Source organism: Anabrus simplex, chromosome 5, assembly GCF_040414725.1.
Source record: "Anabrus simplex isolate iqAnaSimp1 chromosome 5, ASM4041472v1, whole genome shotgun sequence".
NCBI classification, from domain to species: domain Eukaryota; kingdom Metazoa; phylum Arthropoda; class Insecta; order Orthoptera; family Tettigoniidae; genus Anabrus; species Anabrus simplex.
This window is the reverse complement of record NC_090269.1, coordinates 330,418,963-330,443,763: the sequence shown is the minus strand read 5'-3', so window position 1 is coordinate 330,443,763 and position 24,801 is coordinate 330,418,963. Positions and strand designations below refer to the sequence as shown.

Here is a 24,801-nt window from a genome sequence, read left to right as displayed (position 1 = left end):
TCATCATCATTTAATCCTCATCACGGCGCGCAGGTCACCTACGAGAGTCAAATCAAAAGTCCTGCACCTGGCGAGCCTAAGTCTCGGACATATCTCGGCACAAAAGCCATACGCCATTTCAGTTGTGATTTGATGACAATGATTAGAATTTATATATGTTAACATCTTTGATGCACTAGTTTAAAGGCCGGGTGGAGTGGCTCAGGCGATTGAGACGCTAGTCTTCTGACCCCAACTTGGCAGGTTCGATCCTGGCTCAGTACGGTGGTATTTGAAGGTGCTCGTATATGAAGCCTCGTGTCGGTAGATTTACTGACACGTAAAAGAACTCCTGCGGGACTAAATTTCGACACCTCGGCGTCTACTAAAACAATATAAGTAGAGAGTGGGACATAAAGCCAATAACATTATTATTTATTAGGTTTTTTTCTAGTTGCTTTACGTCGCACCGACACAGATAGGTCTTATGGCGACGATGGGACAGGAAAGGCCTGGGGATGGGAAGGAAGCGGCCGTGGCCTTAATTAAGGTACAGCCCCAGCATTTGCGTGGTGCGAAAATTGGACCACGGAAAACCATCTTCAGGGCTGCCGACAGTGGGGTTCGAACCCACTATCTCCCGGATGCGAGCTCACAGCTGCGCGCTCCTAACCAACTCGCCCGGTATATTTATTAAAGAGACATTTCATCTCAATCCAAGTCCTGATAATAGTATATGTTGGTGCCACTGTGAGTCCTCAAATACATTATGGATTGTTTGTTATGTTTAATATTCCCATGATAGGTTGATACATGGTATGTTATTTGTATGGCTATACATTTTATATAGACAGAGTTAGCACAGTCGAAGAAATAATCTAAGGGGCCAAAAAAACCAAGTTGTCCGCTGTCCACATTATATTCACAGCAAAGTATGCTTGTCACAGCCGCAATCTTGTTCATATTGCATGCATCTAGCGAAGAGCTCTCTGCTTGATACTTTATACTGAAGCTGCTTTAAGTTTACACAGAGCATGCTTTTGGGCCAATGAGAGAATTTAGATCGCTCTGTACTCCACTAGTTATAACACTGTGTCTGTAGTCGATATGGGAGACTTTTCAAAGATTCTTAAACCCTCAGACCATCTTTTATATAAAAAGATATGTTTCTTCTTACAGAGAGTTAGTTGGATTGTACGGGTCGTGTAGTTGTAAGCTTCTGTTCGGAGATGGTAGGTTCAACCCCAATGTCGGCAGCCCTGAAGATAGTTATCACTGGTTTCCCATTTTCACACCAGGCCAATTTGAGGCAGTACCTTAATTAACCCATTCCAGTCTGGGCCTTAATATCCCTAACAAACTTTCTGGACTGGGCATTTTGAAGGATATTTAAAACATTATATCTCTGTACCTGTAGGAGATATTTGCATGATTCTTTTTTCTTTGTGCTTGTTTGAGCATCTAGTTTTGAAAACGCTGTTTGTATTATGTCAATTATCACTTGAGAGTTTAAAATTGTTTATATATTATACCATGTTTGGCGAATGGAAAAAAAGGTTTGACGGTTAATTAAGCAAGTACAGTTTTCTGAAATACTATTATATTTACCCTATTTTGCTAATGTAAAATGTTCATTGCAATTACAAAACAACAACAATAATGAGTACGATATAAAAATAATAATTTATCAATAATAATAATAATAGTAATAAAAAATACAATAATGAAAATGGAAGCTCTTATTATATTTTATTTTTAATTGATAAATTTTGTCAAAAATTACTCAAATGTAAAAATATTGTTCCATTTACGACAAAAGACTTCTGAGAAAGAGAGAATACAGCCTTATATACAGACAACATTACTAATATGTAGACAATCTTACGTATTCACGCAAATTTGGAATACGCGGGAACGTGCGCTAGGCCGTAAAAATAACTCCAATCATAATGAAATGTAAGAAGTTGTTTCGAATTCATATGTCAATAATGTGTTCATTTGCGCATAAACTTATATCGTAAAATATCGGAAATATAACTTTCGTCAAGCAGATGTTTGCCGCGAGAAGCCATGTCAGCTCACTGGGTGACAACATCTACTGGTGCATGTTTATCGAAAATTTCGTAAATTCTCTGACTTAGACATAAAATACTGCCATCTGCTTAAATACTCTCGTAACTAATACATGAAGAAACACAATACAACCACCAGAAATTGTGCATAGCTCGTTCTCGATTTTTAGTGAATTGTCAAAACTTACTACGGGCTATGCCCGCAGCGCGGCCTGAACGTAATTTCGGCCGCTGAGACCGGAAAGAGTTAAGGCCACGGCTCGTTCTTTCCCTTTGTTACCGCACGTTCCCCGAAAAACTGCCTGAATTACTGTACCGTTAAACTATTAGCAAATAAAAAAACAACAGAAAACATAATTTTCCTCTCAGTGTGTTTGCTCGCCTATGTTCGCCACTGGGCATGTACTAAAAATGCAAATAAGGAAGCCTTAAGTTTTACATGTCTGTAGATATCGTGATCATTACCACGGGACCTTCAGTTTCACGTAGAATCCGAATCACAAGAATGCGAGTTTTCATTTTAAAAATCCACATGCATCGGCCGGGAACTGTGGCCGCCGTGACAAGAGGTTAATAACGATATCACTTCAGCTACCACGCCCCTTTTCTTCGTGCACCATCGGTTATGGCTGTGTCTTGGAGAAGGTAGAGGTGAGGTAATCCGTGATTCGTCAGCTCTACCCGAAAGGCGAGTTCCCACAGTCAAGTAATCGGCCAATCATGGCTTGTCCCTGTGAGAACTATTAGCAGGTGGAAACTTGATCGCGCAGACCCCTACTACTATCCGCTAGGGTGAAAAGCCCATGACTCAGAGCTCGATCGTGCACGACCCCTACTACTATCCACTAAGGTGGATGGCCTACGACTCAGAGCTCGATCGTGCAGGACCCCTACTACTATCCCCAAAGATGGATACTCCACGACTTGGAGCTCGATCGTGTACGACCCCTACTACTATCCACTAAGGTGGATGGCCCACGACTCAGAGCTCGATCGTGCAGGACCCCTACTACTATCCCCAAAGATGGATACTCCACGACTTGGAGCTCGATCGTGTACGACCCCTACTACTATCCACTAAGGTGGATGGCCCACGACTCAGAGCTCGATCGTGTACGACCCCTACTACTATCCACTAAGGTGGATGGCCCACGACTCAGAGCTCGATCGTGCACGACCCCTACTACTATCCACTAAGGTGGATGGCCTACGACTCAGAGCTCGATCGTGTACGACCCCTACTACTATCCACTAGGGTGGATACTCCACGACTTGGAGCTCGATCGTGTACGACCCCTACTACTATCCCCAAAGATGGATACTCCACGACTTGGAGCTCGATCGTGTACGACCCCTACTACTATCCGCTAGGGTGAACAGCCCACGACTTAGAGCTCGATCCTCACGACCCCTACTACTATCCACTAAGGTGGATAGCCTACGACTCAGAGCTCGATCGTGCACGACCCCTATTACTATCCACTAGGGTGGATAACCCACAACTCAGAGCTCGATCGTGCACGACCCCTACTACTATCCACTAGGGTGGATAACTCACGACTCAGAGCTCGATCGTGCACGACCCCTACTACTATCCACTAAGGTGGATGGCCTACGACTCAGAGCTCGATCGTGTACGACCCCTACTACTATCCACTAAGGTGGATGGCCTACGACTCAGAGCTCGATCGTGCACGACCCCTACTACTATCCACTAAGGTGGATGGCCTACGACTCAGAGCTCGATCGTGTACGACCCCTACTACTATCCACTAAGGTGGATGGCCTACGACTCAGAGCTCGATCGTGTACGACCCCTACTACTATCCACTAAGGTGGATGGCCTACGACTCAGAGCTCGATCGTGCACGACCCCTATTACTATCCACTAGGGTGGATAACCCACAACTCAGAGCTCGATCGTGCACGACCCCTACTACTATCCACTAGGGTGGATAACTCACGACTCAGAGCTCGATCGTGCACGACCCCTACTACTATCCACTAGGGTGGATAACTCACGACTCAGAGCTCGATCGTGCACGACCCCTACTACTATCCACTAGGGTGGATAACCCACAACTCAGAGCTCGATCGTGCACGACCCCTACTACTATCCACTAGGGTGGATAACTCACGACTCAGAGCTCGATCGTGCACGACCCCTACTACTATCCACTAGGGTGGATAACCCACAACTCAGAGCTCGATCGTGCACGACCCCTACTACTATCCACTAGGGAGGATAACCCACAACTCAGAGCTCGATCGTGCACGACCCCTACTACTATCCACTAGGGTGGATAACTCACGACTCAGAGCTCGATCGTGCACGACCCCTACTACTATCCACTAGGGTGGATAACCCACAACTCAGAGCTCGATCGTGCAGGACCCCTACTACTATCCCCAAAGATGGATACTCCACGACTTGGAGCTCGATCGTGTACGACCCCTACTACTATCCACTAAGGTGGATGGCCTACGACTCAGAGCTCGATCGTGCAGGACCCCTACTACTATCCCCAAAGATGGATACTCCACGACTTGGAGCTCGATCGTGTACGACCCCTACTACTATCCACTAGGGTGGATAACCCACAACTCAGAGCTCGATCGTGCAGGACCCCTACTACTATCCCCAAAGATGGATACTCCACGACTTGGAGCTCGATCGTGTACGACCCCTACTACTATCCACTAGGGTGGATAACCCACAACTCAGAGCTCGATCGTGCAGGACCCCTACTACTATCCCCAAAGATGGATACTCCACGACTTGGAGCTCGATCGTGTACGACCCCTACTACTATCCACTAAGGTGGATGGCCTACGACTCAGAGCTCGATCGTGCAGGACCCCTACTACTATCCACTAAGGTGGATACTCCACGACTTGGAGCTCGATCGTGTACGACCCCTATTACTATCCACTAAGGTGGATGGCCTACGACTCAGAGCTCGATCGTGCAGGACCCCTACTACTATCCACTAGGGTGAAAAGCCCATGACTCAGAGCTCGATCGTGCAGGACCCCTACTACTATCCACTAAGGTGGATGGCCTACGACTCAGAGCTCGATCGTGCAGGACCCCTACTACTATCCACTAAGATGGATACTCCACGACTTGGAGCTCGATCGTGTACGACCCCTAGTACTATCCACTAAGGTGGATACTCCACGACTTGGAGCTCGATCGTGTACGACCCCTACTACTATCCACTAGGGTGGATGGCCTACGACTCAGAGCTCGATCGTGCAGGACCCCTACTACTATCCACTAGGGTGGATAACTCACAACTCAGAGCTCGATCGCGCAGACCCCTACTACTATCCGCTAGGGTGAAAAGCCCATGACTCAGAGCTCGATCGTGCACGACCCCTACTACTATCCACTAAGGTGGATGGCCTACGACTCAGAGCTCGATCGTGCAGGACCCCTACTACTATCCACTAAGGTGGATACTCCACGACTTGGAGCTCGATCGTGTACGACCCCTACTACTATCCACTAGGGTGGATAACTCACGACTCAGAGCTCGATCGTGCAGGACCCCTACTACTATCCACTAGGGTGAAAAGCCCATGACTCAGAGCTCGATCGTGCAGGACCCCTACTACTATCCACTAGGGTGGATAACTCACGACTCAGAGCTCGATCGTGCAGGACCCCTACTACTATCCCCAAAGATGGATACTCCACGACTTGGAGCTCGATCGTGTACGACCCCTAGTACTATCCACTAAGGTGGATGGCCCACGACTCAGAGCTCGATCGTGCAGGACCCCTACTACTATCCACTAGGGTGGATAACCCACAACTCAGAGCTCGATCGTGCACGACCCCTACTACTATCCACTAGGGTGGATAACCCACAACTCAGAGCTCGATCGTGCACGACCCCTACTACTATCCACTAGGGTGGATAACCCACAACTCAGAGCTCGATCGTGCACGACCCCTACTACTATCCACTAGGGTGGATAACCCACAACTCAGAGCTCGATCGTGCAGGACCCCTACTACTATCCACTAGGGTGGATAACTCACGACTCAGAGCTCGATCGTGCACGACCCCTACTACTATCCACTAGGGTGGATAACCCACAACTCAGAGCTCGATCGTGCAGGACCCCTACTACTATCCCCAAAGATGGATACTCCACGACTTGGAGCTCGATCGTGTACGACCCCTACTACTATCCACTAAGGTGGATGGCCTACGACTCAGAGCTCGATCGTGCAGGACCCCTACTACTATCCACTAAGGTGGATACTCCACGACTTGGAGCTCGATCGTGTACGACCCCTATTACTATCCACTAAGGTGGATGGCCTACGACTCAGAGCTCGATCGTGCAGGACCCCTACTACTATCCACTAGGGTGAAAAGCCCATGACTCAGAGCTCGATCGTGCAGGACCCCTACTACTATCCACTAAGGTGGATGGCCTACGACTCAGAGCTCGATCGTGCAGGACCCCTACTACTATCCACTAAGGTGGATACTCCACGACTTGGAGCTCGATCGTGTACGACCCCTAGTACTATCCACTAAGGTGGATACTCCACGACTTGGAGCTCGATCGTGTACGACCCCTACTACTATCCACTAGGGTGGATAACTCACGACTCAGAGCTCGATCGTGCAGGACCCCTACTACTATCCCCAAAGATGGATACTCCACGACTTGGAGCTCGATCGTGCAGGACCCCTACTACTATCCCCAAAGATGGATACTCCACGACTTGGAGCTCGATCGTGTACGACCCCTACTACTATCCACTAGGGTGGATGGCCTACGACTCAGAGCTCGATCGTGCAGGACCCCTACTACTATCCACTAGGGTGGATAACTCACAACTCAGAGCTCGATCGCGCAGACCCCTACTACTATCCGCTAGGGTGAAAAGCCCATGACTCAGAGCTCGATCGTGCACGACCCCTACTACTATCCACTAAGGTGGATGGCCTACGACTCAGAGCTCGATCGTGCAGGACCCCTACTACTATCCACTAAGGTGGATACTCCACGACTTGGAGCTCGATCGTGTACGACCCCTACTACTATCCACTAGGGTGGATAACTCACGACTCAGAGCTCGATCGTGCAGGACCCCTACTACTATCCACTAGGGTGAAAAGCCCATGACTCAGAGCTCGATCGTGCAGGACCCCTACTACTATCCACTAGGGTGGATAACTCACGACTCAGAGCTCGATCGTGCAGGACCCCTACTACTATCCCCAAAGATGGATACTCCACGACTTGGAGCTCGATCGTGTACGACCCCTAGTACTATCCACTAAGGTGGATGGCCCACGACTCAGAGCTCGATCGTGCAGGACCCCTACTACTATCCACTAGGGTGGATAACTCACAACTCAGAGCTCGATCGTGTACGACCCCTACTACTATCCGCTAGGGTGAAAAGCCCATGACTCAGAGCTCGATCGTGCACGACCCCTACTACTATCCACTAAGGTGGATACTCCACGACTTGGAGCTCGATCGTGTACGACCCCTACTACTATCCACTAGGGTGGATGGCCTACGACTCAGAGCTCGATCGTGCAGGACCCCTACTACTATCCACTAAGGTGGATGGCCTACGACTCAGAGCTCGATCGTGCACGACCCCTACTACTATCCACTAAGGTGGATACTCCACGACTTGGAGCTCGATCGTGTACGACCCCTACTACTATCCACTAGGGTGGATGGCCTACGACTCAGAGCTCGATCGTGCAGGACCCCTACTACTATCCACTAGGGTGGATAACTCACAACTCAGAGCTCGATCGTGTACGACCCCTACTACTATCCGCTAGGGTGAAAAGCCCATGACTCAGAGCTCGATCGTGCACGACCCCTACTACTATCCACTAAGGTGGATGGCCTACGACTCAGAGCTCGATCGTGTACGACCCCTACTACTATCCACTAAGGTGGATGGCCTACGACTCACAGCTCGATCGTGTACGACCCCTACTACTATCCACTAGGGTGGATAACTCACAACTCAGAGCTCGATCGTGTACGACCGCTACTACTATCCCCAAAGATGGATACTCCACGACTTAGAGCTCGATCCTTCACGACCCCTACTACTATCCGCTAGGGTGGATAGCCCACGAATCAGATGCTAGAGTAACCTGAGGAGAAACACGCTTGTCCGCTTTTCCAGTGATCGCGAGGGAATTTTGAGTTCAATTTTTTGTATATTTTTGGTGATTAATTTATGGAAAGATAGTGAAATGAAATGGCGTATGGCTTTTAGTGCCAGGAATGTCCGAGGACAGGTTCGGCTCGCCAGGTGCAGATCTTTTGATTTGACACCCGTAGGCGACCTGCGCGTTATGTCGGTATATAGAACAAACAGCGATAGCCGAAGAGGTGGACTTTGCCAATTTCTAGCCTTAAGAAAAATCTCGTCCGCTTCTGTGGTGTAGTGGTTAGTGTGATTAGCTGACATCTCTGGAGGCTCGGGTTAGATTCCCGGCTCTGCCACCAAATTTTAAAAGTGGTACGAGGGCTGAAACAGGGTACACTCAGCCCCGGGAGGTCAACTGAGTAGAGGTGGGTTCGATTCCCACCTCAGCCATCCTGGAAGTGGTTTTCCGTGGTTTCCCACTTCTCCTCCAGGCAAATGCCGGGATGGTACCTAGCTTAAGGCCACGGCCGCTTCCTTCCCTCTTCCTCGTCTATCCCTTCCAATTTTCCCATCCTCACCAAGGCCTCTGTTCAGCATAGCAGGTGAGGCCGCCTGGGCGAGTTACTGCCCATCCTCCCCAGTTGTATCCCCCGACCCAGAGTCTGAAGATCCAGGACACTGCCCTTGAGGCGGTAGAGGTGGGATCCCTCGCTGAGTCCGAGGCAAAAGCCAACCCTGGAGGGTAAACAGATTAAGAAGAAGAAAATCTGAAAAAATGAAGAACATTGCACAAGGAAGAAATGGTAAACATTTCTAAAATTTAGACAACAGGTCCCTCGTCATATTACGTTTACAAGTCAAATCTACTTGTTTCAGCTTGGTCATAACTTCTTAAGAAATACTCTGAAAGTACCGCGTACAATGTCTAGCATGGTAAGTTACGTGTTTTAAATAACTTCCGTCTTACTAATAAAAAGTCCTTATACAGTTGTTTAACTCTTGTATAGTTATACAGTGAATAAACCCTGTATAAGCGTTTTATATTTTTCTTACTAATACACGATGTATACGCATTGTATTACTATACAGCACGTATACACTCGTTCCAAGGCGTAGGAATCTCTTCCTGCAGTTCACCGACGTATTTCGCACGTTCACCGCCTTTATGGTCGCTTCTGCTGGTTATCTACGAGCAAAACTTTCCGGAAAGTCGCACAGTAGCACGGCATATCGAAAAGGCAGTGGAAACACTAAGTGAGACAGCTGGAAACTGGCTTATACTGATATCAACATTTCTTCAGCTTGCTTGTGTAACGAACGCCAAAAAAGTAATGAAAATGTTTAAGAAAAGAACAATAGCTCCTAACTGGGATAGTACGGAAAACGTAAGCAATTGTAATTGAATCGGCGAGTTGAAAAGGGTACACGTTCCAAAATCCTTACTTTTCAGGAGAAAGGAAAAACTGTTTTGTAGCTTAAAAGAAAGCTTTGATCAAAAAAGTTTCTATTAGGCATTTATACATCATATTTCTGCTTATTCAACTACAAAGTATGGAAATCATATTACGTGTGGTTTTCAAGTTTATCTCGAGGTATATGTCCCCTTTTATACGGTAGGTACTCAAATTTGAGAAAGATCTTTGTAGGGGCAGATAGTGTATAATAAACTCGCAATATCAAAAGTCTATTAAGCTGTAACACATTATTACACAAAAATACGTCCAACCATCATTTCTTTTATAGTTATTCATTGTCATTCCGTCTCTTTAAAGTGTTTTATTTTACGAAGATGTCTAGCCTCCATAACCTCTGAATGGTGTATGTCTTTAATGTTTAAAATATCGTGAAGATCATCAACATTATCGTCCATTCTTTCAACGTGTGTTCAATGTTAAATGGATAAGTTGAATATTTCACCACGATTATATTACTGTAGACAATAAATACCACGAAAATGAACTGCTCACTCGTTTCTTTTTCCCCTACTCGCTGCTATACAACGCTTAAATAAGGGTCCTGGTCTGTATAAGCAATTCAGTGAATAACTATAACAGAAGTATACATAGGAGGCTTGTACACGGTTTATTAGTAACGAATTTCACATAAGCGGTGTATAAACCTTGTATAAAAGTTATACACCGTTTATTAGTAAGACGGCTTATACCGTATATAGCTTATACTTGTGCGAAGCTGTTTAGTAAGTCTGTTCCCCATGTTATCAATGTAGTTCAGTTTTTGCAAGCCGGTCCGTGGTGTAGGGGTACCGTGCCTGCCTCGTTCCCGCACGACCCGGGTTCGATTCCCGGCCAGGTCAGGGATTTCTACCTGGATTTGAGGGCTGATACGAGATCCACTCAGCCTATGTGATTAGAATTGAGGAGCTATCTTACAGTGAGATAGCGGCCCCGGTCTAGAAATCCAAGAATAACGGCCGAGAGGATTCGTCGTGCTGACCACACGATACCTCGTAATCTGCAGGCCTTCGGGCTGAGCAGCGGTCGCTTGGTAAGCCAAGGCCCTTCAGGGCCGTATTTCCATGGTGTTAGGTTAGGTTAGTTCAATTTTTGCTTCAAGATTTTAAAAAAACTTCACAGGAATTTTTGTGTTGATATGATGAAAATTTCCTATCGACTGAAAGAGAAATGGTTTCGTCTATTCTTTGGAATGATAGCGTCGTGTAAGATCAAAGATGGCATTAAACCGTTCATTGCTCGACTCCGTGGGAATGCGCCTTAATTGCAATAATGAAGCGAGAATTTAAAACGTTTCCAGCAGGTCGAGCACATGACTGTGGTGTCATTACTGGTGTGTAATTAATTGGAACGGAGTTATCATGGTTTGCACTGTGATCTGAGGGCCGATGATTCAGGAGGTCAGCAAAAGGCAACACTGACAGCGGAGAGCCAACGATGTAGACTGGGCCGGTGGTGAAAACAAAAATAGCCCCGGCAAGTTGTTGAGTCACGCATTAGGGTCGAGCTCCTTAGTGGATACTGAAAAACGACCAAAAATGAAGAAGGCGCCAAGAATGATCTGGAAGAGGAAACTGCGAGATAACCGGGTTGGGTAGCTTAAATGGTAGAGTGCTGGTCTTCTAAGCTCAAGTTGGCGGGTTCGATCCCGGCTCAGTTCAGTGGTATCTGAAGGAGCTCGAATACGTTAGCCTCGTGCCAACAGATTTACTGGCACGTTAAAGAACTCCTGCGGGACAAAATGTCGGCACCTCGGCGTCTCGGAAAACCCAAACTGCCAGATATTTTGTCTAGAATATTCTGCTGGACTATAGAAAGAGCGAAGATAGGAAGTCGTGAGTCTGCCACGAATCGTTCTGGAGTTCGTGATCAAATAGTCTGCCAATCAGACGGTCCTGGCTACACGAAATTCGGCGCAGTGCGTGATTCGAATTCATAGTTTTAGCTGTGCTGTGGAGTGAAATGCTCTGGGGACGACACAGCATTGTGAGAGGCCTTGTTGGAGAGCAAGGCGTCAAAGATTACCTCATTTATCAATGTTTAAATGAAACATATTATTTTGTTTTGGTTTCTTCTGCCATACTGAGAAGTTGCAATGTTGTGCTGCACCCAATAGTTAATTTCTATCTAACGACTAGTTCAACTTGATCACTAACTCGAATTAATTTTGAATGTTGTAATTATTATTATGGTGATCGACCGAAGAGCTCAAGCTATCCATCAGCCTCAGCTCTTAATCAGTGTTCCATCCCACTAACCGAGAGCGCCGCTACACAGACGTCTAGGCAGTCGTCTCTGATGTTGAAGTTGTGAATTCGAATCCCATATTAATAATAATAATAATAATAATAATAATAATAATAATAATAATAATAATAATAATAATAATAATAATGGCCGGTCTGGGTAGCTCAGACGGTAGAGCGCTGGTCTTCTGAGCTTTACATGGCGGATTCGATCCCGGCTCAGTCTGGTGGTACTTAAAAGTCAGCCTCGTGTCGGTAGATTTACTGGCAGGTTAAAGAACTCCGGGTCAAAATTCCTACACCTCGGCGTATCCAAAAACCTTAACATTAATTAGTACGACGTAAAATATTCTATTGTTATATCTATTATTATATGTCCGGCTCCATGGCTAAATGGTTAGTGTGCTGGCCTTCGGTCACAGGAGTCCTGGGTTCTATTCCCGGCACGGTCGGGAATTGTAACCATAATTGGTTAATTCCGCTGGCACGGGGACTGGGTGTATGTGTCGTCTTCATCATCATTTCATCCTCATCACGACGCCCAGGTCGCTTACGGGCGTCAACTCAAAAGACCTTCAGATGGCGAGCCGAACTTGTCCTCGGACACTCCCACCACTAAAAGCCATACGCCATTTCATTTATTATTATGTATTCTTTCTTCTAGATTCCATATTTGGCCGCCTATGGACCGCATTGAACTTAAGGCGTTCTCTTCTTCTTCTCTTCTTCTCTTCTTCTCTTCTTCTTCTTCTTCTTCTACTTCCAGAACCTCTTCATCCTTTCACTTCTGATCTTCCTTTCTTTCTCAGATATGACCAATTTGGGTCTACATTTTGGTGGTTTCTCCTGGAATGTTTTGATGCTATACTGTATATTAAAAGATACTAAAAGCATCTTTGTCAAATCCGTCCGTCCATCTGTTCTACTGGAACGTTTTGCTCCATTTGTGTTAGTCTCTCCGGAATTACCTGCCGGTGAATCATGAGACACTGATAGGTCTCTATGTTCAGCCAACTTTGAGTAATCATGAAATCAAATCATTAAATGATCACTCCAATAATTGCAGGCGAAGGCTTACCCTAACCTGCAACACATCTGTACTTAGCAGGTTGCTAAGCGACCAACACTTTTATTAATATTTTTATGTACTGTATGTGATTTTCATCCTTAGTAGCGTCATTGCTTTAGCCATGCTTGATTACAATCTGTCAAGCCAGAGAGTATACACTTCCTCTGATCGTGGAAAAATATTATTCTGTGTTATATACTCTTTGACTCTCTGACCTTCCCTAGCTTCTAAATATCTTCTTCTTAAACTGCTTTCCCTCCAGGGTCGGTTTTTACCTCGGACTCAGCGAGGAATCCCACCTCTACCGCCTCAAGGGCAGTGTCCTGGAGCGCGAGGCTTTGGGTCGTGGGATACAACTGGGGAGAATGACCAGTACCTCGCCCAGGCGGCCTCACCTGCTATGCTGAACAAGGGCCTTACAGGGGGATGGGAAGATTGGAAGGGATAGACAAGGAAGAGGGAAGGAAGCGGCCGTGGCCTTAACCACGGAAAACCACTTCCAGGATGGCTGAGGTGGGAATCGATTCAAATTTCGTTGCAGAGCCGGGAATCGAACCCGGGCCTCCTGGGGTGGCAGCTAATCACATTAACCACTACACCACAGAGGCGGACGCTTCTAAATATACTCAACAGATAGCAGAACGTGTCCGCCTCTGTGGTGTAGGCTAGTGGTTAATGTGATTAGCTGCCACCCCCGGAGGACCGACATTGATTCCCGGCTCTGCCACGAAATTTGAAAAGTGGTACGAAAGCTGGAATGGGGTCCACTCAGCCTCCGTAGGTGAAGTGAGTAGAGGTGGGTTCGATTTCCACCTCAGCTATCCTCGAAGTGGTTTCCCACTTCTCCTCCAGGCAAATTCCTGGATGGTACCTAACTCAGCATAGCAGGTGAGGCCGCCTGGGCAAGGTGCTGGTCATTCTCCCCAGTTGTATCCCCCGACCCAATATCTCACGCTCCAGGACACTGCCCTTGAGGCGGTAGAGGTGTGATCTCTCACTGAGTCCGGGGGAAAAACCAACGCTGGAGGGTAAACAGATTAAGAAAGAAAGAAGTAAATGTTCGTAAAACTATTGGAAAGGATAAACAAAACCATATCAGGACGAGTTATCTGACCTATTTATAACGAATGCTGCGGAGCACCACGCGTTCTATTATTATTATTATTATTATTATTATTATTATTATTATTATTATTATTATTATTATTATTATTATTGTTTGGTGTGGCTATTCTCAGCCTTTTAATGCTGACATTTTAACGAGGGTGGTGATGGATCACATTGTTCTAAGGGGCACTACAACTAGGCAAGTAGGGTGAGCCATATCTAGGCGTAACTGTGGTGGAGAGTAGTGTTATGTGGAGTGTATGAATTGAAGGGGCTGTTAGGGGCAGCACGAACACCCAGTCCCACAGTCAAATTAGTTAATTGTTTGTTAATCGAACCCGGCTACCCGAGACCGAAGACCAAAGGCACTGATCACTCAGCTATGGAACCGGACACCCCATCGTAGTCGGCGTAGTACTTAAAGAGGCACCCTTTAATAGATTTCTGGAATTTTAAAGAACACAGTTTCTTGGAAAAAATCCGCCACTCCGGCGTCATATAGGATATAAGAAACGTGAAAAACCTACAGTAGTCCCTACCCACGTCTCTTCGCCATTTGAAATATTTAAGGGCTTCGCTGGACGCATCATGATAATGGTAGTGTCACACAGCTGTTACACCTGTTGCACAGTGCTGTTGTAGACTACAGGAGATCGATAAGAAACACATCGCTTTGTTTGTGTATTCAGATTACTCGTCCTGAGGCTAAACTGTGTTCTACTGAAGCACATGTTACTTGTGGTTCCAGAAGTGCCCTAGCAGTTCTCCATTTTCAGTCCTGATGTATTGCACAATTCCCTCCACTAATTGGACCTGTGCCAACATCATTGTGCCATACAGATATCGTGTTTTAAAGTCTTCATTTAGTCTTCAAGTACTCACATGGTATGGTACCAACGTTTCTCAAACAAGGAAGTTGAAAGCTTCCTCTGTTAACCTGTGGCAGAGAGCCTACCTCCGTATCACAAGATTGCGAGTTCAAATCTGAGAGTATTAGTCGAATTTTTGAAGGGTGGTATAAAAGTACACTCAGCACTCCATGTCGTACGATGTCGGCAGGTAAAGGATATTCGATAACACATTTGGTGTTTATCCGACAAAATTAATTAAAACTCAGCCACAGAGCTCCAACAGAGAACCGTTCCTTTGCCATCTGGTAGATTAAAACGAAACGTCCAAGTTCAACCGCAGACACCCTAGAAAGCGTCAAATAAAATGCCGGTGCAGAGTATCTGAAACAAAGCGGTTATTATCATCATTATTGAAGATCCACAGCCTGTTTTAAGTCATTCGACCGGGTCAGGAATGGAATGAATGAAGCCTCCATCTAGCGGCGAGGATAAGAAAGATGACGGCTGCCGAAGCCTGTCGCACTCCTCTGGGGCTATGATTAATGACTGACAGATGAAATGAAATAATATTGAAGAGTGTTACTGGAATGAAGGATAACAGGAAAAACCAGAGTACCCGGAGAAAAACCTGTTCCACCTCCGCTTCATCCACCATAAATCTCACATGGAGTGACCAGGATTTGAACCACGTAACCCAGCGTTTCGTGTGATTCGTGTCCTATGATACGTTGTGTGATTGTGATAGGTTAGACTAGTAACATTGGCATTTTACTGTACAGCTGAAGAACACTGTTGTTCTTATAATTAATATAAGGTTATTATTATATTTTTATTATTACAGAGTAAATGTACATAATATTTAGTTTTAACTCATACACATAGATCACTGTTTACGGCTATACTTGTATTTCCGTTTCTTTATGATGTGTTGTGTTTTGTTTATGCATTGCTTGTATTTATAGTTTGTATATAACTTTTTCATTATTACTTTTTCTCATTCTTTTCTTTTACTTTTATGCTCCGGATTTCTTTTTATCTTATTTTTATTTGTTGAGCTTTGTTATCCTTGATTTCATAATAGAATAATACATATTTTATATATGTATTATCTTGTAATTTACGTGGTTAACTTCGCCACTGCTAAAGTTAAATAAATAAATAAATAAATAAATAAATAAATAAATAAATCTTGTCCTTCTAGACTTCAGCAGCGCGTTTGACACTATAAATATGGACATATTTTTAGCTAAGTTACAAAAAATTCACATGGCTCATTCTGCTATTCAGTTCTTTGGCTCATATCTCAAAAATAGACGACAGCGAGTTGTATCAAACATGAAGACTACAGAATGGAGGACTAAGCTATCTGGCGTTTCTCAAGGGTCAATTCTTGGACCTCTTTTATTCTTAACCTATATTAATGATATTTCTTCTCATCTGAATGACTCCAACTATCATCTTTATGCTGACGATCTTCAGATATACTCACACTTTAAAGTCCCTGACATTGACAAAGCAATCCACCATATGAACTCGACTTTAAATTCAGTTATCTTGTATGCTAAAGGGAACTGCCTATTAATTAACCCGAAGAAAACGCAAGCAATCATAATAAGACAATCTAGGCTTTTAAATACGCTAAACATCACACAATAGCCTACTCTCATGCTCTTTGGTGAAGCTATACCTTTTCAGAAGTCTGTAAAAAAAACCTAGGCGTTGTCATGAATGACACATTAAACTGGAAGGACCATATAACAAGTGTCTGCAGAAAAGTATATGCATCTCTTCACCCCCTAAAAATGAAACAATCCATTCTTCCACACAGCATGAAAATAAAACTTATTCAAACTCTCATTTTTTCAATAATTTATTACTATGATGTCGTATTAACCGATGCAACTGCAGAACAAACTATGAAACTTCAAAGGGCAATTAACTCTTGCATGCGATTTATATTTTCTTTGAATTTTAGGACACACATTTCCCCTTATTATGAGAAGCTATCCTGGCTAAAAATCGATCAACTAAGAAATTCACATACTGCGACACTAATTTTTCGACTTCTGAACGAATCTACACCTGAAAACCTATCCTCACATTTTAACTTCCTCTCATCTATCCATGGACATAATACCAGATCAACCTCTACCCTTATGGCACCAGTCAACCACTCGACTGTATACAGCCAGTCTTTCCTAGTGTCTGGGGCAAGGCTATGGGACACGCTCCCTGTCAGTATACGTAATAGCACTTCAACAGTCTCATTTAAACGGTCTTGTCGAGATTTCCTCTTAAATACGTGATCAGCTTGTATGAATGTTAGTGTGTATGAGTGCAAGTATGATTTAGAGCTATTGTTAGGTGATGCTGATAAGCTAGATAATATTAATCATTAAAAATAACAATTATAATCTGTTATAATATTACTCCTTTAATTTAGGTAGTTTCTAGAGACTGTTAATATTATTTTTCCAAGTTACGTGACTATGTACTTTATGTTGCGGTTAGGTGTAAGAGAGGGCCGAGAGCCCTAACTTCGCCACATACAAAGGCATGAAATAAATAAATAAATAAATAAATAAATAAATAAATAAATAAATAAATAAATAAATAAATAAATAAATAAATACATTATAATTATAGACCGTCATGCCTTTCAGCGTTCAGTCTGCAAGCCTCTGTGAATTTACTAAACGTCGCCACAATCCTCTGTTTGCAACTAGTGCTGTGGCCTCATTTTGTTCTATACCTCTTAAATCGTTAGAAACTGAGTCTAACCATTGTCGTCTTGGTCTCCCTCTACTACTCTTACCCTCCATAACACAGTCCATTATTCTCCTAGGTAACCTATCCTCCTCCATTCGTCTCACATGCCCCCACCACCGAAGCCGGTTTATGCGTACAGCTTCATCCATTGAGTTAATTCCTAACTTTGCCTTTATCTCCTCATTCCGAGTACCCTCCTGCCATTGTTAAATAAATAAATAAATGAATAAATAAATAAATAAAATAAATAAATAAATAAATAAATAAATAAATAAATAAATAAATAGTGAGAACGGCCTATTCTGTGGGCGATTATCCATTGTGAACAGCTGGACTGGGGGCGATTGACAGGAAACCAAATAATAAAATATGGAGATGATACAATCATGCAATCTGAAAATTACATTCGCTTAGTAGATCTTTTGTGATCGAACAGGTCTTGAATAATGTAGGTACAAACTGCGCTTTGTTATAGCCTCCGTTCCTTAGGATTAATTATCAAGACGATCCGTTGCTAATTGAAACAATCTGACTACGCACGCATACAGCCAGGCTGTTGTCGGAAATAACATCAAACTCAATTTTGTCCGAACGTGGGCATATTACGATTTGATTGGTCACTTCTCGTACGTCCTGATTAACTCATGCATGTGTGTTGTGTCTGTAGGTAACGAGGGCAAGACTACTACGTAACAAAACCTTGTGATTACATCACGAACCCATTTTTATCCGTTAATAGGGTAGAATCCAGTTTTGAATGGAGGTGTGACTTCGTGGTTAAGGTGGCCACCATTCGAATATCGGCCATTGCTCCTGGGAGTATTGAAATGAAAACCACAAGCAAGTAGTTCGGAAACCACGGAATATTGGTGGTCCATGACGATATCTACAGTCATGTGAACCTAAAACCTTGCATTTTTAATTCCGACCAGCATGTACTTACTCCTTGTTTCATTTTGCTGCATTTTTCTAAATCCCTGCAGTTAACATCTGTATATCTAAAAAAAAATGCTATAAATCTCTCAAATTATAGTTTTTCAAGTACCGCTGCTTTATCCTCGATCGTATTGAGACCTGTGTCCCTTGGACAGAGGAATGAAAGCGGGTACACTCACAAAGAATGAGGAAATTTTGGGCTTAAAAGAAAGAGAAGTCACTGTCAAATGTAACAGGACAACTTGGTTTAGATGGCTCTGGTGAATACATATATAAATAAATAAATAAATAAATAATAATAATAATAATAATAATAATAATAATAATAATAATAATAATAATAACAGGACCTCCGTGGCTCAGGCGACAACACACCAACCTCGCATCGCCAGATAGATTACACTGCCTCTCATAACATGTCCTGAATAATTCACACGATACTGAGGTCATTTCCAAATAGGTATTAAGGTAGTCTTAAATTAGAATCAAGTCCAATGAAAGAACCCCTAAAGTAACAGTTCGTCCAAGGACTTGCAGAGGTATGTTACTTGTACTTCACGGGCTGATTTGCATGCTTCTTCTTCTGCAGACGCGTGTTGCTGCGGCTCAGGCAGAACGCGCTCGGGCACAAGCGGCGGAGGCGGCAGCAGCTGCGGCTGCAGCCGAGAAGGCTGAAGCTACTGTGCCGGAACGTAAAGAAATTCTACATAAATCGACGAAGGAACTGTACCGTGCAGTGGCGGCCCAGTGGGGCATCACCTGCAAGATGAGCGACCACTGTCGCTGTTTGGACTGTCAGGTAAGGCTTGCCCTATTACACTTCTTTCTACTGAATATGGAAACTAGAATTGTGTTTCAATAGAGTAATATATTTTCAATAACACTCTTCTAAGCTGTTAATATTCACAGACCGCCGAAATAAGGTAAAAATTTACCACTCGAGAGAAATATTATGCTCGACCCCTCACTCAATATTGTATGTTTCTTCGTGTTAGTCTTCGTAAACTTAGCTGGAATTAAATAGAGAGCTAATGTATCATTCATTTCCAAGCAAATTATAGGCTACTGATCAAATTTAATATTTATAACATTGTGATCTAACACTGAATTTTCTAAGCCCTAGAACAAAATACTGCACAACTCTTGTGACGTAAGAACAGAACTGTTCACCGTACTACTACACGGATGGGACTACCACGATTGTATCTTAAGGGAATGACTGAAAATGTATCCCTTGTTCTCAACCTTTGACATTCTGAGTACTAAATATATTGACTACGCAAATTTTATTATTATTATTATTATTATTATTATTATTATTATTATTATTATTATATTGTTATAATATGATAATAATCTTATTATAATCATAATATATTCAAAAACTCTCTTCTAAGCTGTTAATGTTTATAGAACGCCGAAATAATATAATATAATATAATATAATATAATATAATATAATATAATATAATATAATATAATATAATATAATATAATATAATATAATATAATATAATATAATATAATATAATATAATATAGCCTCCATGGCTCAGGCGGAAGCGCGCTGGCCTCTCATCGCTGGATTGCGTGGTTCAAATCCCGGTCACTCCATGTGAGATTTGTGTTGAACAAAGTGGAGGCGGGACAGGTTATTCTCCGGGTACTCCGGTTTTCCCTGTCATATTTCATTCCAGCAACACTCTCCAATTCATTCATTCATTATTGTCCCAGAGGAGTGCGACAGGCTTCGGCAGCCGGCACAATTCCTATCCTCGCCGCCAGAACGGGGCTTCATTCATTCCATTCCTGACCCGGTCGAATGACTGGAAACAGGCTGTTGATGATTGATTGAATATAATATAATATAATATAATATAATATAATATAATATAATATAATATAATATAATATAATATAATATAATATAATATAATATAATATAATATAATATAATATAATATAATATAATATAAAAACCAAACCCCACGGCACTACAGCCCTTGAAGGGCCTTGGCCTACCAAGCGATCGCTGCTCAGCCCGAAGGCCTGCAGATTACGAGGTGTCGTGTGGTCAGCACAACGAGTCCTCTCGGCCATTATTCTTGGCTTTCCAGACCGGGGCCGCTATCTCACCGTCAGATAGCTCCTCAATTCTAATCACCTAGGCTGAGTGGACCTCGAACCAGCCCTCAGGTCCAGGTAAAAATCTCTGACCTGGCCGGGAATCGAACCCGGGACCTTCGGGTAAGGGGCAGGCATGCTACCCCTACACCACGGGACCGGCATAATATAATATAATATAATATAATATAATATAATATAATATAATATAATATAATATAATATATTATTATTATTATCATCATTTTAGGAAGGCTCGGCTTGTGCCGGTAACATAATGGGCTGACTCGGCCTAAGCAAGGAGTCACCCTCTTGATTATGAAACTACAGGTACATATATGTACAAATATTTACAACAGAAATAATTACAACATATACATTTATACAATAAATACAAACAACTTCAGACTTCTTATGTCCCCGTTTTGGGAATCTGTTCTTCAGTATTACTGGAACTGCGGCCTGGATCTTCATGCTGTTTGGCGTGAGTCAGAGGAAAAGTCGTTCCTAGGAACTTCCTCACAATGTGGCAAGTGCTCAGGAGGGTGGCTTTCTGTAGTTCTACGTATGTGTGATGATTCAGGTTTAATGCGGCCAGAGAGCTGTGCAAGCATTTTGGAATAACACCGGTACATGATATTACTATTGGAACTGTGGTGACTGATTCTAGTTTCCACAGGCGTTGTATTTCTATTGCCAGTTCTGTGTATTATCTTTGTGGCTATTGTTGTTTGCAGATTGGAGGTATTTGGACAAGCAATTTCCATAAGGGATGCGGATCTTCTTGATTTATCGATTAGAATAATATCTGGCCTATTGTTGCTGAGCGTGACATCGGTTATGACTTCTCGGTCCCATAGTAGTTTATATGAAGAGTTTTCGAGAATGGGTGGAGGTGTATATTTCCAATATGCAGTTGATGACTGAAGAAATCCACATTTTACAGAAAGTTTCAGGTGAATGATTTTTGCTGCCTGATCATGTCGATGCTTATAATCGGTGTTGGCCAAGTGTGGGCAACCAGAGATGATGTGCTGTATGCTCTCTGTAGTTCTGGAACAGCGGCGGCAGTTGTCTGAGACAACTGTTGGATCCTTCATGATAAATCTACGGTAGTTCCGTGTAGCAATTACTTGATCTTGGATGGCCAGAACAAATCCTTCTGTTTCTGGGAAAAGACCGGAGTAGGTCAGCCAAGCGTGCGACGCAGGTTTGTCGATATGAGGCTGATCCAGTTCATGGGGGTATTTCCCGTGAAGAGGTTTTTGCTTCCACATGGCCATATTCATCTCTTTTGCAGGTGGGGTAGAAACAGGCATTTCTGGCGACGACAGATTGAGAGGTGTATAGTTTATATCAGCTCTGCAAACAGTATGATGAAGACACGATGTATCAGCTCTCGAGTGGAAATATTCTCTTAGACTTGATATCAGATTGCTATGTAAATTGACAATGGATAAGAAGCCCCTACCACTTTCTGATCTCGGGAATGTAAGACGTTCGGTTGCAGATTTAGGATGGTGCATATGGTACCGGGTGAGTGAAACTGCTGTTTTCGTTTGTAACTGCTGAAGTTCTGTTTGGGTCCATTTTATGATACCAAAGGAGTATGTGAGCAGTGGTACGGCATACGTATTAACTGCTTTGGTAAGATGTTTAGCTGTCAGTTTTGATGATAGTACCTTGTTGAGACGTGTTATATATTGTTGCGTGACATTTCTCTTGATGTCGGCATGTTTCATACGAGTGCTCTGATGAAACCCGAGGTATTTGTACATTTCTTCTTCCTCCAGCTGTTGTATGGATTCGTCGCTTAAACTCGAAGGTGTCCCTTGTGCTGAGTAGGATCCTCTGATGACAGTTTGGGTTCTGCATTTGTCCAATCCAAACCGCATGCCTATATCTGAAGAAAACGTCTTGGTAATTGAGAAGAGATGTTGGAGATGGGGTTTGGTAGAGGCATACAGCTTAATGTCATCCATATAGAGTAGGTGGCTGATTTTTAATAGCTCTTCTCCCTTATTCTTAATGCTAAATCCATACCCACTTGTGTTCAGTAGGTAGGATAGTGGATTTAATGCCATGCAGAACTATAATGGACTCAGTGAGTCCCCTTGGAAGATCCCTCGTCGTATTGGTATGGGTCTCGTTGCAATACTACAGTTTCTTAGAGAAACGTGAAGTGAGGTGTTCCAGTCTGCCATTACCGTCTTCAGGAAGTGAATGATTGAGGGGTCAACTTTATATAGTTCCAGAACATGTATGAGCCAAGTGTGTGGTACTGAATCAAAGGCCTTTTGGTAGTCAATGAAGCACGTGTATAACAAGAAACTCTATTATCGTTAAGTTATGAACTACATTCCTATTAAAAGTGAAAAATATCCTGCAATTAAAACACAGGAAATAAGAGGCTAATTATACAGCATAACTACAGTTATTCTCATCTATTTTGAATGGGAAATTTGCCCTGATTTCAATGATGTAAAATGTTGGTAATATTGTGAGTGGACCGGTACCCTAGTAGCCGAGTAGTGTGGAAAAGATATTACCGTTGCGAGAAGAGAGAAAGCAGGCATGAAGTCATCTCCGCCGAGTGGTGCAACCTAACGGGGTCATTTGGAATTGTTATTCCATGGGGGGTTTGCTGGTCCTGTGCAACACCCGAGGACCGATAATGGCGAGCGTGCTACCTGTCGCTGCGTACTCTCTGAGTTTGAATTGAAGCCGACAGCGTTTATTGGTCCATTACGAAGCATTAGTACATCGAAAGACCAAAGATGGTTGATTTTAACATATTTTAGAATTATTATTGAACTAAAAATTTAGAAGAAAGACGACAAATGAAGTGTAAAATTATTTGAAGTCGTAACAATACAATGTAGCAATACCACGCACTGTCCCTGAACTTTTGTATTTGAAGTAGTCCACACTGACTGCTGGAATATTTACTATTCTTCTGAAACATCCTGCAGATTGCATGCAATAACATTTTGTTTTCACTTCTGATTTGCTGTTGCTGTGAAGAAGTATTTTATGATAGGTCCCCATGTGGATCTCATGACTTATGATAGTTACTCAGTATGTACTTGGTAATTTTTCAGATTACTAGATACTTTAAAACCTTAGGAGGCAGTTCAAATTACAGGAAGAAAATTTGGCTGTTAATAGGTTAAATTATCTTAAACTAAATTACTTTCAAGCTAATATGGTGAATATTCTTGTTTCTGATTAGATAATCTAGAATGTATCTCCTAATCATTTGTGTGAAATGTGAGACGTGGGGCATTATAAGGTTATCACTGATGACGACACTGTTTGATTTGATAAGAAATGACCCTTGTATGATTTCAGAGCCGTTACTTCGACTGCGAGTATGAACAGAACGAGCAAGAGAAATCGGATGGCGGGCTGGGCGCTGGAACTCCGATGTTCATCTCCGAGGTGATGCACGGCTCGGCATGCAGTATACTGTAGTGACCGGGTCGCATCTCACTACAGGACTCGCTGTCTACACGACGACGATGCTTATGGTGCTGTCATCAACTGCCAGAGTGATGTCATGTGACGTCACTCTTCAAGCTAAGACTCGCTGACTTTGATTGTCTCCAGCACGTGGACTAGAAATCCTCGTGACCATATACGCACACTGTTGATTCCTCCACGACAGACAGACTGGGAGACGTCCTCTCTCCGCTAACACAAGTTACAATAGATGTAGTCTTGGATATTATGAAGCTCATTTTTCATAAGATGGCTATCGTACGGTCATATATTGCTTGTTTCTGCTCTATCCACTTCTTGAATTAAAACTGAAATGAAGAAACACTTGAGGAACGAATCAGGCTACCGCCGATTAAGAAATGTATATTTTGAGGATTTTTTATGCCCTGCCCCCTCACACTAATTTCAGCACAATTCTCCAATTTTTTAGACACTGGACATAAAATAATTTCACGTGTTTGAAATCTAGGAAAAGGTTTGGTTTCTTTTTCCTAGTAATTAACGTCGTACTGGCACGTT

The 24,801-nt window shown here is 43.2% G+C and overlaps 1 protein-coding gene across 2 annotated transcripts in view; it reads left to right on the top strand.

The window, feature by feature from the left end:
- Window positions 1–24,566, top strand: part of LOC136874878 (uncharacterized) — a 49,018-nt gene extending 24,452 nt beyond the window's left edge. For both annotated transcript variants that reach the window (XM_067148576.2, XM_067148575.2), the window contains exons 3-4: window positions 19,248–19,457; window positions 24,133–24,566. In XM_067148576.2, coding sequence (XP_067004677.1) covers window positions 19,248–19,457; window positions 24,133–24,255 — 333 coding nt within the window. In that variant the 3' untranslated portion in view covers window positions 24,256–24,566. The remainder of the gene's footprint in view (window positions 1–19,247; window positions 19,458–24,132) is intronic.
- The last annotated feature ends 235 nt before the right edge of the window (window positions 24,567–24,801 follow it).